Genomic DNA, 18003 nt, shown 5'->3' on the forward strand with positions numbered 1-18003 from the left:
TAATAACCGAAACTGTTCAAACATTAACAATAAAACAACGCGCGCACTGTTATTTTTAAACACGTTTTAAAATGTACTAAGCAAAGCTGTGCAAACACAAGTTAAAGGCAACGTGCAACCGGCGCTTAACAGACTGATCGCTACAGTGCGACTACAGATACTAAAAAAAAAAGTTCCACAAACATCTAAAAAAAAGAAACCTGTGTAAGAATATTGTACTTGGTCGCTGCGCTTTGGGAGGGATAAACACGAAGGGAGGCATGACAAATGCATGCCAGAAACCAATAGCAAACAAAGAATATAATTATAACAAGCACACAGCCAATAACAAGCCAGTAGGTGGGCATAGAGCCCACAGAGCAATTACAACAGTTCGAGAGAGAGCGCATGCGCGCTGCCTAGGCTCGACCTAAAAAAAAATACTTAATGGGCACGTGAGCTGTGATCCAAATGCTGTCGAGTGACATTTACAAACCATTTGCCGCGGTCTTGTGATTAATTAATAATTATTTCACCACAAGTTCTCCTTGTATTTATTACCCGTTTGATAGCAGTCGGAGAATGTATCGGGACAAGCAATATGATGTCAAAATACAGAACTCTTTGCATGTTTTCCCATTCTGAGCTGCAGCCTGTTTCGAAAGTGGCTTGCCGTAAACGGCTGAAAGTGAGTTTGCAACAAATTGCATGCCCTCTATTGGTGTGCTTATTTTAATAGTACAGATTCTGCATTGATGCTACATACCTTCTGCCATATTTCATCCAAGAAAAAGGAGCAGTATAACAAGGTTTTAGGACATTTGTAGGAAGGATGATAATGCACGTATCAGAAGGAATAAAGGACATTTTGCATAACTTGCAGGGATATTACAAGTCGACAAGATGTTATGTAACCCTTATGAGCGCATTCTGCCATAGGCCTCATTCCTCATCTGACACTGCAGTATCTTTATATTGTATGGCGGAGGGTACTTATTTAATGTGTAATGAATGTAGCATGTCATGATTGTACAGTAACTCACACAACCGAAGACCAAGTGGTTTAAAATGTTAAAGTTCAGTGTATATCTAGTTTCACTCCCGTTTCCTAATGCCTGTGAATTATGGCATTTTGTTTGTTTATGATGTCGTTTCTGTGAATTATGAGGTCTGAAAGATCCGTTCTTATGCAGGGATGAACTGAGTTGACAACAGTTTAATTCTTGCACATTTTGCCATACAATCTATTTTTGATCTGCCTGCAACTTCTTCCTCTATGCTTTTCTGTTTGTCAATCTCTCCGGAACAAGTTGCCTGTCAGTTTATGGTCTACTGTACTTCCTTAAACCAGTGCTTCCTACCTATGGCTGAAACTAAAATTGAGGATTTAGTGGGGATGCACGGCTGTACATATGGTTCTCCGAGCTCCTTGCAGCATGTGGAGGAACATTTTTAGTGCTCTACAGACTAGTATCCCCGTATGCCTTGAGCAAAGTAAACATGCTATAGATGCACAGTATTATTACTGATATCGTTACCTGAGTTGCAGAGTAATTTATTGGTGGCTTTAAATCGTGCACCCACTGTCAGCCTAGATTTTGTTATTGGTTGACAACCACCGTTGCATACCGTTCCATGCGCTTCAAATTGCTTTACGTTTACGAAATTGTTAAAGAACATGCCTCCATGCGTTTTTCTAAGGCTGTCTTTTCACATAACCTTTTACATTTGTTAATTGCCACTTACACCTCAGGAGTTTTTTTTTCCTTTCAGCCCAGAATTAAAAAAAACAACAAAAAAAACAAAAACCCTGTATCAAATACTTGGTTAACGTTTGTCCTCTTTTCTTTTTCACAGCGCCTCTGGAACAGTATTCACAGCCATTGACGTGGCCACAGGACAAGAGGTAGGCATTCGAGTTAATTTGGGGCAAAACAACGACATGCTTTTTCTGTACCCCTAAAGAGATGAGCGGTTATTTTTCTTCAATCCAGCATTCCTGGTTGTTGTATTTGGATTTCCTGCAGTGACCCCAGTATAATAGCTTGTAAGAACCGATTGAGAAAACATTTGTTTTTTAAATTGGTAATTTGAAGTTGACGATCGTGTTTTTTTTTTTTTTTTTTTTTTTTTGCAATGTTTTTCTTTTTTGTAGGCACGCTTCAATTTTAAACCTGTGATTAGGTTACAGTTGTGATCTTGTAAGCGATCTTGTAAGTGATGTTTGACCTTCTTTTCCAGTCACCGTTTTGTACCTTAGTGCCTGGTTATTTTGAGCTTCTCAGTTAAAGTAGTTTACCTTGACGCCTCACTTGGAGTACTGCCACTTTGGTTCCATGTTTCAAAAAACCTGCTTTACATTTAACAGCTCTACCCTCTTAGTCCTAAAGTGGTTCAAAAACTGAAACATTTCATTGGGAGCATGATTCTGAACACTTCGGTTTTGCCACCCCAGTGGTGGTGCCTGGATTTTCACTGCCTATGTTTGTTGATGGGAGACCATGCAAACAGGACGTACTTTACTTATTGCTGGAAGTACCCTCCTATTCAGCTATTGTTCAGTATGGGCATTTCGAGAGGCCTTGTAGTTAAATGGACACACCAAGGCAAGTTAAAACTGCATGTGTTTTTTTTTTATATATATATTTTTTGTATTTGTTTGCCAAGGTTGTAGCCCTCTGCCTCGAATGGGAAAAACTATGAGATAGATATGACCTGGACATTAAGCCATAATGTTTGGTTTGCATGAGTCTAAAATAAGTGAAATAACGTTAAATAAGCTGCACATCAAAATTATTTTTTGTAAAAAAAAAATTAAAAAAATGCGCTACCGTGTTGTATGTATGCCTTATGCTTTTAGAGGCAACCAAATGAATTGCTTCTATGTGGCTGAGTGCACTTGCAAAGAAGAGTTCTCAATCTCCGATTGGGAGCATTTTAATGTCAGTTATTTTCATGTCGTGTCCCAGAACGTGAAAGGGTTTTCGTTTTGAAAACATGATTCAACTTTAGCACATCATCTTAGGAGTTTTGAAGACCCCAGTTCTGTCCATTTTCATAAACTAAACTAATCTAGCTGCAATTCTAAGAGACAAAAAGCTGACCGAGCATCATTCATAGAGTATGTTGGAGGGGTTGCCCTGCTTTTTGTTTGGTATATCTATCAAGGTAAAGCAAGGACTTCTCCAGGTAGCCCCTAGTGTTTTACAGAATGTTGTAAGTAACCATGTCTGTTTAGTAGCCAGGGCTACAATATGTCACTGCAGAATGTATAAGTAGTGTCTTGTGAAGAGACCACAGATGGGTGCAAATATTTACATGCACAATACAAGATAGTTAGGGAAAAGTACTGTTTACTTTCTCTCCATAAGAGTATACCCAACCTCAAATTACCAAAATCGGACAATAACTAAAACTGCTAAGACCATAGCAAGTACAAGAGTTGTTTTGAAAGCTGAATTAAGGTATCCTTAATAGACTGCTTTGCTTGATATAAAAGAAGTAACAAGAGCTTTTCCTCCTTTACTCAGGTGGCCATCAAACAAATTAACCTGCAAAAGCAGCCCAAGAAGGAGCTAATAATCAATGAAATCCTGGTAATGAAGGAACTGAAGAACCCAAATATAGTGAATTTCCTTGACAGGTACAAACCATGGCAGGTTAGCTGTTTTTTAACAGGAGAGGGAATGAGTGGGTTTGAGATTTTATGTTTTTCTCAATGTACTATTTGTAAAGGTACATTTTGGGCAAGGTGCGATGCTCAACGGACACTGGTGATTGAGATGCACTTGTTGGAGAATCATTGTTATTAGAAGTGAATTATCTATTTTTATCGGTTCAAACGCATTGACATGTCCACGTAAACCCTGAAGTGAAGTTTTAATCCGCAATTTTGTTTGCAGTTTCCTGGTAGGAGATGAGCTGTTTGTGGTGATGGAGTACCTTGCTGGAGGGTCTCTTACCGATGTTGTTACAGAAACCTGCATGGACGAGGCTCAGATTGCTGCAGTGTGCAGAGAGGTGTGTATTTAGTTCTCGTATTGTGTTGCAGGTTTCCACGATCACTTTTTTGGGTGAAACCTTTTACTTATGTTTTGACAGTATTTGTTATTTTTGACAGTATTTTTTGGTCGGGCATGTATACAGCATCTTCTTCCACTAGGTGTCTCAGTGCTTTGAAGTAATGTCCATTTTACCCACTTGGTCTTCACAGCTGGCAGAGATGCATACACTTTGTGACCACCCTCAGAGTTCTTTAGGAACCGGTCTCTTTTTAATCCTCACATCTGATATATGCAGACATTATTGTGTTCTTAAGAGGACCCTAGCCACTTCAGTCATTTATTGGCTAATCATGAAAGACCCCTCGCAGCATGAGATTTTCAATAGAACGTGGGAAGTCAGTAATGCCTTCTTCAAAAAATTAATATTTCAAAACAAATGTCATATGTTCATGTTTCCGTGTGAATTGAATTACTGATGATCATTGGACTAAAACTCATTTTTATTCTCTCCTTCCTAGAGGACCAATATAGGAAAGTTGGCTAGAAAGGCAGCAGCATTGTCACAGAGGAATTTTAAACTTTGACTTTAAAGTTTCAAGCTGCTGTACAGTTCATACACCTGGCCTCTAGCCATTCATGTATTTCTTCCTCATGTTTTTCTGAAGCCATTCTTCTTTTTCTACTTTACCTCAGTGGGCATGTAGTGTAACATTTAATTACAATCCTTTTTCTGGCTGTCTTGTATGTTGTAGTGGATGTTTGTTGTGTTTGGATCAAGGTTTTTTTTAAATATATAAACACAGCTGTTTACCTGTGGTTGGAGAGGCAGTGATTGACACCTGCTTGTTGCACCTAGGGCGTCCTTTTTCTTGTAAAAAAAAAAAAAAATATATATATATATATATATATATATGTTCGATGGCATGTGTAGCTGCAGATACACATGCTGTGCATTATCCTGCCATTTAGTGTTGGGCTCGGAGTGTTACAAGTTGTTTTTCTTCAAAGAAGTATTTTCGAGTCATGAGATCGAGGGACTCCTCCCCTTTCGGCTCCATTGCGCATGGGCGTCGACTCCATCTTAGATTGTTTTCTTTCCGCCATCGGGTTCGGACGTGTTCCTCTTCGCTCCGTGTTTCGTTTCAGAAAAGTTAGTTAACTATCGGAAAATTCGACGGTATTGTTTATGCTTGGTATCGGTTTAGTAAGAGCACATCGACACCGAAGAAAAGAAGAGCTCCGGTAGCCCTTCGGGGCTTCCATTCCCCGGCGGGGCCTGGTCGGCCCGACCGCGTGCGTCTTCAAGGCTCATGGAACCGGACCCCAATCCGCTTCTGCCCCGAATGCCACGCTAAGTATCCTTATACAGACCAGCATTTGGTCTATAATTTGTGTTTGTCCCCCGAACACAAAGAGGATACCTGCGAGGCCTGTCGGGCATTTTGGTCGAAGAAAACGCTACGGGACCGGAGAGCTCGAAGGCTTCAAATGGCGTCGACGCCGGCTGGACACCCTGACGTCGAAGAAGAGGAGACATTCTCCATTCCTGACTCGGACAAGCCCGAGAGTGAGCAGCCGGCGAGGCAACAAACCGTGAGTAAAACAGCCCCGGCCAAAACTCACACAAAAATAATGAAAGCCCAGGGGACGCCACCGCCGACAGGCCATGGCTTAACCCGTAAGCACGGTGACCGAGCATCGGCACCGAAAAAGGGGCACACACATGCCGAAGACATCTGACTCTGGTCGAGATACCGGTACAGAGTATACTCGGCACCAAGATATCGGCACCCCGAAACCGGAAAAGGTGGCTTCGGAGCCGAAAAAGACTGCTGAAAAGGTTTCGGTGCCGAAACATCCAGCCTCGGAGCCGAAACAAAGCTCCTATACCGAAGAACAAGGCCTTTCATCACAACTACAAGGCCATAAGTTTGGACAAGGACTAGAGATGGGAGAGCCAGACTATACACAGAGAAGGCTCCACATACAGAAGGACACGGGAAAATAAGAACTATTCCCCCAATTAAAATGAAACGGAAACTCGCTTTCCAGGAAACTGAAAAATAGCCAAAAGCAAAGGTGGCTAAAGAAAAAACTCCAACAACCAAATAAGATCAGCTATGGACGCAGCGGACACAGCCGCCAGAACAGTAAACACGGCGGTCACCATTCGGAGACACGCATGGCTACGCACCTCCGGATTTAAGCCAGAGATCCAGCAGGCTGTGCTGAATATGACTTTTAATGGACAACAGTTGTTTGGGCCGGAGGTGGATACAGCTATAGAAAAGCTAAAGAAAGACACAGACACGGCCAAAGCCATGGGCGCGCTCTACTCCCGACAGAGCAGAGGCACCTTTAGGAAGCCACCCTTTAGAGGGGGGTTTCGGGCACAAAGCACAGAACCTTCAACCTCACAAGCCAGACCCACATACCAGGGCAAATACCAAAGAGGAGGCTTTCGGGGACAATATAGGGGTGGACAGTTCCCTAAAACAAGAGGGAAATTCTAAAGCCCAAAAACCCCACAAACTAAACAGTGACTCCATTGTCACAAATCCCCAACACATAACACCAGTAGGGGGGAGACTCGCAGATTATTACAAAAATTGGAAAAACATAACTACGGACTCATTGGTCCTAGCCATTATCCAACATGGTTATTGCATAGAATTCCTACAATTACCACCAAATGTGCCTCCAAAAGCACACAACATGTCCAAACAGCACATGGATCTATTACAACTAGAAGTCCAAGTGTTGTTACAAAAAGAAGCAATAGAATTAGTACCCAACCATCAGAAACAAACAGGTGTTTAATACCTGTATTTTCTAATACCAAAAAAGGACAAAACACTGAGACCCATCTTAGATCTCAGAACACTAAATCTATACATCAAATCAGATCACTTTCACATGGTAACACTTCAAGACGTGATTCCATTGCTCAAACAACAAGACTACATGTCAACATTAGACCTCAAGGATGCTTACTTCCATATACCCATACATCCTTCCCACAGGAAATACTTAAGGTTTGTAATCCAAGGAGTACATTACCAATTCAAAGTGTTACCATTCGGGATAACAACAGCACCATGAGTATTTACAAAATGCCTTGCGGTAGTAGCTGCACATATCAGAAGACAGCACATACACGTATTCCCGTACCTAGACGATTGGTTAATAAAAAATCAGCACTCGGAAACAGTGTCTTCAACACACAAAATACGTCATAGAAACCCTTCACAAGCAAGGGTTCTCAATAAACTACCTAAAATCACACTTACAACCGTGTCAAATACAACAATACTTAGGAGCAACAATCAACACAGAAAAAGGGATTGCCACTCCAAGTCCACAAAGAGTACAAGCATTCCAAAACGTAATACTAAACATACACCCAAACCAACAGTATCAAGTAAGGTTTGTGATGAAACTTCTAGGCATGATGTCGTCATGCATAGCCATTGTCCCAAACGCAAGACTACACATGCGGCCCTTACAATAGTGCATAGCAGCACAATGGACACAAGCACAGGGTCAACTTCAAGATCTAGTGTTGATAGACCGCCAAACATGCTTCTCGCTTCAATGGTGGAATCCTATAAATTTAAACCAAGGGCGGCCATTCCAAGACCCAGTGCCTCAAAACGTGATCACAACAGATGCTTCCACGGTAGGGTGGGGAGCACACCTCAACCAGCACAGCATCCAGGGACAACGGGACACTCAACAAAGCCAGCTTCATATAAATCAACTAGAACTACTAGCAGTGTTTCTAGCATTGAAAGCATTTCAACCGTTAATAGCCCACAAACACATTCTTGTCAAAACAGACAACATGACAACCATGTATTACCTAAACAAACAGGGAGGGGCACACTCATCACAGCTGTGTCTCTTAGCACAGAATATTTGGCATTGGGCGATTCACAATCACATTAGCCTAATAGCACAGTACATCCCAGGAATTCAAAACCAGTTGGCAGACAATCTCAGTCGAGATCACCAACAGATCCACGAATGGGAAATTCATCCCCAGATACTGCAAACTTACTTTCAAAACTGGGGAACACTGCAAATAGACCTATTCGCAACAAAAGCAAACGCAAAATGCCAAAACTTCGCGTCCAGGTACCCACACCCTCACTCCAAGGGCAATGCATTATGGATGAGTTGGTCAGGGATATTTGCTTACGCTTTTCCCCCTCTCCCACTCCTTCTGTATCTAGTAAACAAATTGAGTCAAAACAAACTCAAACTAATTCTAGTAGCACCAACTTGGGCTCGCCAACCATGGTACACAACACTACTAGATCTGTCAGTAGTACCTCATATCAAACAGACCAGATCTGTTAACTCAACACAAACAACAGATCAGACACCCGAATCCAGCATCGCTCAATCTTGCAATCTGGCTCCTGAAGTCTTAGAATTTGGACATTTAGACCTTACACGAGAATGTATGGAGGTCATTAAACAAGCTAGAAAACCAACTACAAGACATTGCTACGCAAATAAATGGAAAAGATTTGTTTATTACTGTCATAATAATCAAATTCAACCACTACATGCATCCACAAAAAACATTGTAAGCTACTTATTACACTTGCAAAAATCTAAGCTAGCTTTTTCGTCCATTAAAATACATCTCACAGCAATTTCTGCCTATCTGCAAATTACACGTTCAACATCACTCTTTAGAATCCCAGTCATAAAAGCATTTATGGAGGGTCTAAAAAGAATCATACCCCCAACAACACCACCAGTTCCCTCATGGAACCTCAATATTGTATTAACACGACTCATGGGTCCACCATTTGAACCCATGCACTCTTGTGAGATGCAATACTTAACATGGAAAGTAGCCTTCCTAATAGCTATCACATCTCTTAGAAGAGTAAGTGAAATACAAGCATTTACCATACAAGAACCCTTTATACAAATACACAAACAAAGTGGTTCTACGCACAAATCCCAAATGTTTACCAAAAGTTATATCACTGTTCCACCTAAATCAAACTGTGGAACTCCCAGTATTTTTTCCACAACCAGACTCTGTAGCTGAAAAGGCATTACATACATTAGACATCAAAAGAGCACTAATGTATTACATTGATAGAACCAAACAGTTTCGCAAAACAAAACAATTGCTTGTAGCTTTTCAAAAACCTCATGCAGGAAATCCAATATCCAAACAAGGCATTGCCAGATGGATAGTTAAGTGTATTCAAACCTGCTATGTAAAAGCAAAGAGAGACCTGCCTATTACACCAAAGGCACATTCCACTAGAAAGAAAGGTGCCACGATGGCCTTTCTAGGAAATATACCCATGACAGAAATCTGTAAGGCAGCCACATGGTCTACGCGTCATACATTCACAAAACATTACTGTGTGGATGTGTTAACAACACAACAAGCCACAGTAGGACAGGCAGTATTACGGACATTATTTCAAACAACTCCAACTCCTACAGGCTAAACCACCGCTTTTGGGTAGATAACTGCTTACTAATCTATGCACAGCATGTGTATCTGCAGCTACATATGCCATCATACGGAAAATGTCACTCACCCAGTGTACATCTGTTCGTGGCATGAGACGCTGCAGATTCACATGCGCCCTCCCGCCTCCCCGGGAGCCTGTAGCTGTTATAAGTTGATAAAAATTATATATATATTATATGTTGATAAAACTTGTAAATTTGTAAATATATATCACTTTTAGACACATTATGTACATACATACTTACTCCATAGCATGGGCACTATTACTATATACACAACTCCTACCTCACCCTCTGCGGGGAAAACAATCTAAGATGGAGTTGACGCCCATGCGCAATGGAGCCGAAAGGGGAGGAGTCCCTCGATCTTGTGACTCCAAAAGACTTCTTCGAAGAAAAACAACTTGTAACACTCCGAGCCCATCACTAGATGGCAGGATAATGCACAGCATGTGAATCTGCAGCGTCTCATGCCACAAACAGATGTACACTGGGTAAGTGGCATTTTCCATATATGTATGTGTGTGTGTGTGTGTGTGTGTGTGTGTGTGTGTGTGTGTGTATATATATATATATATATATATATATATATATATATATATATATATATATATATATATATATATATATATATATATATATATATATATAATAAAGGGAAGGTGTTAATGGCCTTTGCTAGACTGGTATTGGTTCTAGGTTCCTTTACGGTTTCTGGGACTTTTAATAGACTGAAATTAGGTCAGAGAAGCAAAGGGACCATTGCGTTGAATGTGAGGCCAGGTTAAGCCCAGACCTGTCTGTGGTAAACCTACCTCTGATTCCCAGAGTTCCGACGACTGCCCCACCTCCCCCAGCACACACTACTCTATTTCGTCAACGACAACACATAAATGGAGGTACTAACATCTCCACATCTTCTCAGCAATAGACTCGTGTTTCAGGTGGAAAACCTGACATTAGACTTCAACTTTAAAATTAACCTACATTAAGAGGAGCTCAGACCAAAACAATCCTAATTGCAATGGCGCACCATGTGCTATGTGAGCTTCAGTGAGCATACGAACACCGAAATCGCCTCAGCAGTGGAATCGCAAGGTGGCCCTAAAATAGGATGAATTTGCTGGACATAATGGCTGCCTCAACCAGATACCCTCATCCCCAGGTTAGGCCTAACAACTGAACCTCCCAATGTCAGAAAATGATTCCATTGGTGAGAGATCCTTGGCCACATGTGAGGCTTGCTGTACTTATTAGACAAGAGGTGACATCCAGAGGCTCAAATGTTGGCCGGTACTAACTGTACCAGCCTTGCCTTGTTAGGAAGTACACTTTGTAACTAACCTCTGTAGTCATGATCTTGGCCTTGGGTGCCATAATCTCACATAGTCCCAGTATTTAAAGCATGGCTATTGAAACCTGTCTTTACTATCAGTACTGTTTACGAGCTATCCGGCACAGACCCTTTTCAGCTCTCCCTAATTTAGTTCTGAACCAACACATTTGAAACAGACTCCTGTGTCTCAAGATTTACGGCCAGCAATATCAATCATCACTGCTAATAACGCAATGCTATCATTGAGGACATGGTTGAAGTTCTCAGTTTGATCTAGACTTGATGTCCAATTAAAGTGGCATCTTTACGTTTTAGCAAAGAAAAGTGACACCCTAAGCGGCAGTGAAACTCTTGATGGGCCTCAACATGTAAAAGAAAATACCTGTAGCATTTTAGTTGAGCACCTTGACATTGACCAGAAGTCGTGGTGAGACTGGGAATTTGATGTCCAACCCACAGAAAAATCATACCTGTTTGGTTCAGGGGAGAGCAGAATCAAATTAGTCCTCTTGCCCTTTCTGCTGATTTTTACACAGCAGGGTGTATGCATCCTTGTCCTTCCCAAGCGCTCATTGATTTTCTTGGATGTGAACCCCTTTCCAGTCGCTAAATCTTCTGTTGGACTTTTTCTGACTTACCTCTCAATCTTTAATGATGCAAGTGTCTGGAATGACAGGATAACATGCATGTTCCAATCATTCATTTCTGACACTTTTCCAACACCGCAAGGAATAGGCAGTAAAAGATATTACAGATTCCAGTTAATGAATACTTGTAACTAGGATAAAAGATGAAAAATCCAAGGTGCTAAAAAAGTTGCGGGTCAAAAAGCAGCCCCCTGAAAAAACAGGCAGTCGTTTAGGATCCTTGCTTTATGAATAGAAGTCATTTAACTGCCTGAATTGAATGTTTGCGTATTGAAGGTGGTGGGCTGCTACCATGGATCCTAAAATGGCAGGGTCATCCTGCCTCATTCTCTAAGTAAATAGGTGCAATGTCCTCCTTTCTAAACTTATTTGTGTGATTCATATAGTGCACCTCGACCAGAACATACGATTGAACAGAATTAGGAGGAAAATAGAGAATGGGTTTGAATATTTAAAAAACTAAAAAAAAAAAAAAAAAACACACACATCTACACAAGTTCATAGGGTAAGTTTTGGCAATGCCATCCATGCTTAGTTATTACTTAGAGGTGTGCCTTTAGGTTTACCTTACATGTGCAGTATTGAGTTAATTTGCTTTGCTTGGGTGGAAGCTAAGTCCAGAATGAAGCCCGCCCCCTCCCCTTTTTGCAAATGATTAGCCATAGCCAGTTTTTATTTTTTAAGCCTTTGCACAGACCAGGCTTTAAAACAGGTCGTCTAAGTGGTGTGTGCTATTTTGAATGGCTTTATGGGACATTTGATACTAGTCTACAGTCTACCCATCATTTCGGATCTAGGTTATTTTGAAATAATATTAGGCTTATTTCACTGTGCTTCTAGGCATTTGAGGGCATCTTTTTCCTGATAAGGTCCTTATAGTTTTACACCATGCTGCTTTGAAATAAGTGGAAATTCTCATAATGTTTTGTTTTGGCTGGGATCAGAAATCTGCAGTAGTTGGTTTGGTTGGTATTTGATGGTTACAGAAAGTTCATCCTGTGAAATGCTAGTGAAGACATTCAAATGTTGATGAATTCAGGATTATGTATTGTCACGAAGATGTTCTTCTCAACTTTTCCAAATGTGAGGTTTAATTATTTGCCACTGTTGTCTTGGGGTACATCCAACTATGGCTCTGTAAACTCAGTCAAGTACAAACACTTCCGGAACTGACTACTGGAGAGATTGTGTGGGGCTGTATGTGCTTAGAACTCCGATAACAACGTTTATTGTTATACTGGGGGCCAAAATAAGTTAGGATACCAGACATACATGCAGTCGAGCACGCAAGATATTCTTCTCCAAGCACGGTGTTCCTGTTCCCAGTTCAGGATAATGCATGTCTCTTTCAGAAGCCAGGACCTTTATTGCTTTGGTGTTTAGTATCGTCCCACACTTGAAGAAGGAAGGTGTACTACCGTAGGTAGTCTGGTTGGGAAAAATAAGTGTTTGATCTCCATTGACTTGACATTGTAACAGTGCCTATGCTGTTTGATTGTGAGGATTTAGACTGGGAAAAAAGATGTCTGCCTTTTCGTAGTGGATTGGGATATTTTTCTGACTGTCTAAAGGATAGTGTTGCTTTCCCATTAAGAGCATGAAGACTGTTGCCCTGGGTAGTGCACCTGGGCTGGTGGGGCTAAGGCTGGGTGGGGAGTCATTCAGGTGCACTGTCAACTAAAAAAAAAAATTGGAAAGCCTACTAGAATTTAAGAATTTCAGTATCCAGCCCTACAGATAGTTTGCTGCTGTTGCCGTTTGGCCTTCAGAGTGGTCCATCATGCTGTCACCTTTTTGATGGGCACTCCAGACACCCTTCTCATGTTTTCTTTTGTTCATGCAAACTGGTCATTTTTCAGTTGGGAGGTCCTGTTTGATATCCATTAGTAGACCATCTCTGCACTTTTATTTGTTGGGATACCCATAACACTTTTTGAAGAATGTTTTATCAAGAAAAAAAGCATCACGAAAATATGCCAATAAGAGGCACGATTTTCTACTCAATTTTTTCTTTTGTTTAAATGCATTCAATTACTTAGAAAGAACTCTAAATACATTTGACTAAAAACCATACTTCTCCTTTTAAAATGAAAAAATCTGCTGGCAAATGTAGAAAGAACTCAAAAAGCTTTCATCTTTCCTATTATGCTGCACATAACTAATGAGTTGGGTATTATTTTGGGGTTTATTGAAAAGGACCTTGGTACACTGCTGCCTTTCAGAAGCTTATTTTCAGTTAACAACTTCATTTGCTTGCCAATGTTCATGTCTTCCAAAGCTGCTTTTCATTTTTGTGTGTGTGTGTGTGTGTGTGTGTGTGTGTGTGTGTGTGTGTGTGTGTTGTGTCCATGTGTGTCTCCGTGTCTGTGCTACCTTTTACGCAGATGAACTGCTTGTGGAGGGAAGAAGTCCTAGAAGTATGACCATAAAATGTTTGTGGTCTGTCTTTCAGTTTCTCTCACCAAGATTTATAAAGTCTGTCTGGGTGACTTTTGAAGGGGACTCAGACAGATAGAGAGTTCATCAGGGGGATATCGATCACTGAGCCTCCTGGTACATCAGCCCCAGTAAGGCAAAGGAGTATTTTATCCTAAAAAAAAAAAACTCATTCCACCTCGTACTCAGCCCCAAGCTCTGGTGGGGGGGGGGGGGGGGGGGGGGGGGTTTGGTGGTGGTGGTAGTGTTGGTGGGGGTCGGGGGTGGGGTCCCTATACCATACCATACCGTACCTTGGGACACTAGAGTTCCTACTCGTGGTCACAGTCAAGATGTTAAATTAGAAGGCACTTGATGCAAAGGGTTTTTTGAGTCATTTTCTCAAAGTTCAGATACTCTTCACCATCAGGGACAACAGACTTCACTAAATCAATTGACTGTAAAGGGAAAGACCCTATTGGCTTGTTGAGTCACACCCTGTGGGTGCATTGTCAACGCGTATTACTCTCCAGAGCTGGTGTCTCTTTGCAGAGGGGCACCCACCCATACCTACTACAGCAAATGATTTCCATGATCCTAGGTGTCACAAAGATAATACACTGGAAACAGCACTGCCTGCATCATTTCTTCTCTCCAGCACTAATGACCTCGCCAGAAGCCTATCCTGCAGGAGCTGCTAATACCATTTCTGCGGTCAGACTAAAAAGGTGGAGAGGAACCAACAAGAAAGAAAGAAAGCATTGAACCTCATTTCTCATGATCACATGAGAGAAAATGAGAGGTCATTGAAAATCAAGATCTCATTCAAAGCACAATGCTCCTCCAAGGGCAGACACTTTTTTTGACATCTTCAGACATAATCGGTTTCAGTACCTGATTATCTGCTACATAGAATTTATCCTATTACAGTTGCCATTCTCTGAGGTCATAAACCGAGAACAAAAGAGGCTAAATATTGAAATTGAAGCACCAAAGGCGCAAAGATTCTCAGCATCCTTCTGCAACAACAGGTAAAATGCTCCTTCCTCAAAATAAATCCCCTCTCTCTACCAACACAAAACACCCAGGTTTTAGAATGTTTTTTTTTTTCAAATCATTCCCCACATATCTGAAGATTAAAAGACAAATGAGTGGCCCAGTGTTGGTGGAAATGGATCCAAGATCACTTACTTTCTGTCCTGCTTTCATGCCTCCAAAAATGCTGGCATATCTGAATCACCTGCTCAAGCAAGTGAAAAGAAGGCAGGGAGAATGTAAACAAGTCAGCGAAAGACAAAGACATTTACCAATGTTATTTCTGAGTATAGAAGAGTCCCCCGCCTGGACTATTGTACCATCCTGCACAGTCAGAATGCCAAGAGGATTGCTGCGCCATGGATACAAAGGTGCTGAGGGAGCAGTCACTCAAGTTCCTTGCTTACTGACTCAGCAACATTCCAGATCTTGGTTGCAAGGAAGGTCCCAAGATCATTTGCTGAGCCGCACCTGACGATTGCTGTCTCATTCAAAGTCATCTGGAAAATCCAGTAGGTTAAAAAAAAAAAAAAAAAAAATGAAGTCATTATTGAAAAGGTCTTTGGCTTCCCCATACAAGTCTTCAGATAAGTCGCAAGGCAGTCAGCCCCTGAGGCCTAGCTCTGTGGTGGACTCTACACTCAGGCCGTCTCTGTTCCTCCCCAAGTTTCTGGGAGTTGGAATGAACCCCACCAACTGAGGTGGAGCCGGGCCTGGGCTGTCTCCGTGCCTCCCTGAGTTTCTGGGAGCCGGTGTGACCCCTATCCAGCTAAAATAATTTTGTAAGCCATGCACCTCCTATCTGGGAGGCTGGATCCCTCTGGAGTGGCATTGAGTCCCAAAGGTCTGTAGGGGCCCCTACTGGTTATCTGCCAGTGGATGTGCCCTTGCACTAATTGGGTCCCAGGGATCCACCGACATGCAGAACGGCACCAATCAAGTGACCTCGACCTTCTTCGACACCCGCTCCAGTGTGGACACCATCAACTCCCGTTTGTGGCGACACCCCTATCGTTCCTTACTCTGACATGGAGCCAGATAGATGTCGTCTGACACTGGTTCCAGGGCTAACTAGGGGCAGACTCTCCATGTCAGAGCAAGTGCCTTATTTTTACGACAGCCCTGATTAGGGTGAAGCGTGAGAGGGGCCTGTGGATCCTTATTGTTACCAGCCCTTTGAAGTCCCTGAAGACACCTGGCAGATGCCAGCAGACTGGACATAACAATAAACACTGGCTTTGTCTCTCCCCCTACTGTGGCTGTGGTGGAGGGTGCCTCATTTGTTGTGGTGGTTCAGGTCTTCCATCTTCAATTGCCTCTCGGCGGCAGTCAATACAAATGTCTTGATGGAGATGCATCAACATGGAGTCACCCCATCTGAACCACTTCTCCCTTTCAATGAAGCCCTCAACGATTTCCTGCTCGGACCTGGTCTGAGCCCTACAAAGTGGCTCCTTTGCAAAGGACATTTGCCAGCTGTCATCACCCCGCTCCAGGCGACCCCATTTTCCTCTCCCAGCATTCCATCCACCTCTCAAATCAACCCTGGGGCATTCCCTACCACCCCTAAGAACATGGATTCCAAGAGGCTGGATATGTTTGGGGAGAGGATGTTCTCTTCTGCCAGCCTAGCACTGTGGTCAGTTAACACTGCATGTCTCTTGCTCCGATACTCCCATACGATCTGGGACTCTTGCGCAAGTGCTGCCTGTGGAGTCTGCGAAGGCCTGAGCCATGCACTTTTAAGCAATTTGTGATGGGAGAGACAAAGCCAGGTTTGCTGTATGATGTGAGCTGGATGCAACAGATTCGCTGGGTAAAGTGACTTCATTATTGATGACCCTTAGGCCCCATGCCTGGTTGAAAACCACTGACTTTTCAGGGGCTGTCCAAGTTTCACCTATGGACATGCCTTTTGGTGGCTCCTTCTTGTTTGAAGAGAAGGCTGAATCAGTGCTGGAGCACTTCAATGACAGCAGTACTACAACCAAGTCCTGGGACCTTTCTGTTGCCTTTCATCTGTTAGAGAATTCTATTTGCAGATTCCTTACCTTAGAAATTCCCCAGGCGGCAGTCTGGATCTGGAGATTTTTCTCGAGCAGTACCCCTGCGCACCATTAGGTGGCATTGCTTGAATCTGCACCCGTCATTGGTGGTGTGTTCTCCAGATATGACCTCCCTGGTCCTATATAGGTGTCCCCCAGGCACACTGACCTCCGTTATTTTCTTTCCACGCTAGCCTAAGCGCAGGTCCAAAGAAGAGCTACCGCTTCAGTCACTTTTTGACTTTTGTCAATGTTTTTTTGACATTCTGGTGTGTCGGGATGTCGTCACAGAATGCCAGATTCAAGCCCTGCGACTCCTGTTACTGGATGATGTCTGTGACAGATCCGCACCTGTCTGGTGTTTGGAGCACAACCACAACCTGAAGTTGTGTTCAGAGTCCCGGGCCATGAACCCAAAAGCTTTGAGGGAGTGGTCCCTAAAGCTACTTGTGGCCGAGCGCTCGGCCCTGTGATACAGTTCGCAGAACCCACACTCTTCGTCGTCCCACTCCAAGTCCTAGGGATGTTCGGATAAGCACAAGAAGTCAAAGAAGATCAAGCGTTCTTCGACTTCACAAGATCGGTCAGATGAGAAGATGTGGTAAAAGGAGAATCGTTACTGTAGGCCTGCATCCTCAAAGCTTACTTCTGGGTCAACTGTGCGCCCCCCGAGTTTCTGGGAGCCAGAGCCACCGCTGCCCATTTGTGAGTTGTACAAGGCCATGTGCCTAGTGTTTTGGCAATCTGACCCTAAAAAAGTGCCTTATGGCCCCGTGGGGCAGCAGGCCCCCCCCCCCCCCCCCCCCCCCCCCCCCCCCCCTTCTGGTTCTGCACCAGGAGCTTCCTCTCCGGAGGACACCCAGGGATCCGTTCCCAGATTTGAACCTGCATCGGTCGTGCCACAGCGACCTTCCTCAATGACTGTTCAGAGGTTGACACTCCCAATGCTGACCGAGCCTGCAGTTAGCATCTATCCTATACTTATTCCCGACTCTGACACTGAGCTGGACTGGCATCGCTTGGCACCGATT

General features: G+C 42.9%; 1 protein-coding gene across 1 annotated transcript in view; it reads left to right on the forward strand.

Moving 5' to 3' along the window:
* Positions 1–18003, forward strand: part of PAK2 (p21 (RAC1) activated kinase 2) — a 439171-nt gene that overhangs the window by 285795 nt on the left and 135373 nt on the right. The window contains exons 9-11 of the mRNA XM_069213609.1: positions 1837–1885; positions 3510–3622; positions 3882–3999. Coding sequence (XP_069069710.1) covers positions 1837–1885; positions 3510–3622; positions 3882–3999 — 280 coding nt within the window. The remainder of the gene's footprint in view (positions 1–1836; positions 1886–3509; positions 3623–3881; positions 4000–18003) is intronic.

Source organism: Pleurodeles waltl, chromosome 11 (genome assembly GCF_031143425.1).
Source record: "Pleurodeles waltl isolate 20211129_DDA chromosome 11, aPleWal1.hap1.20221129, whole genome shotgun sequence".
NCBI classification, from domain to species: Eukaryota; Metazoa; Chordata; class Amphibia; order Caudata; family Salamandridae; genus Pleurodeles; species Pleurodeles waltl.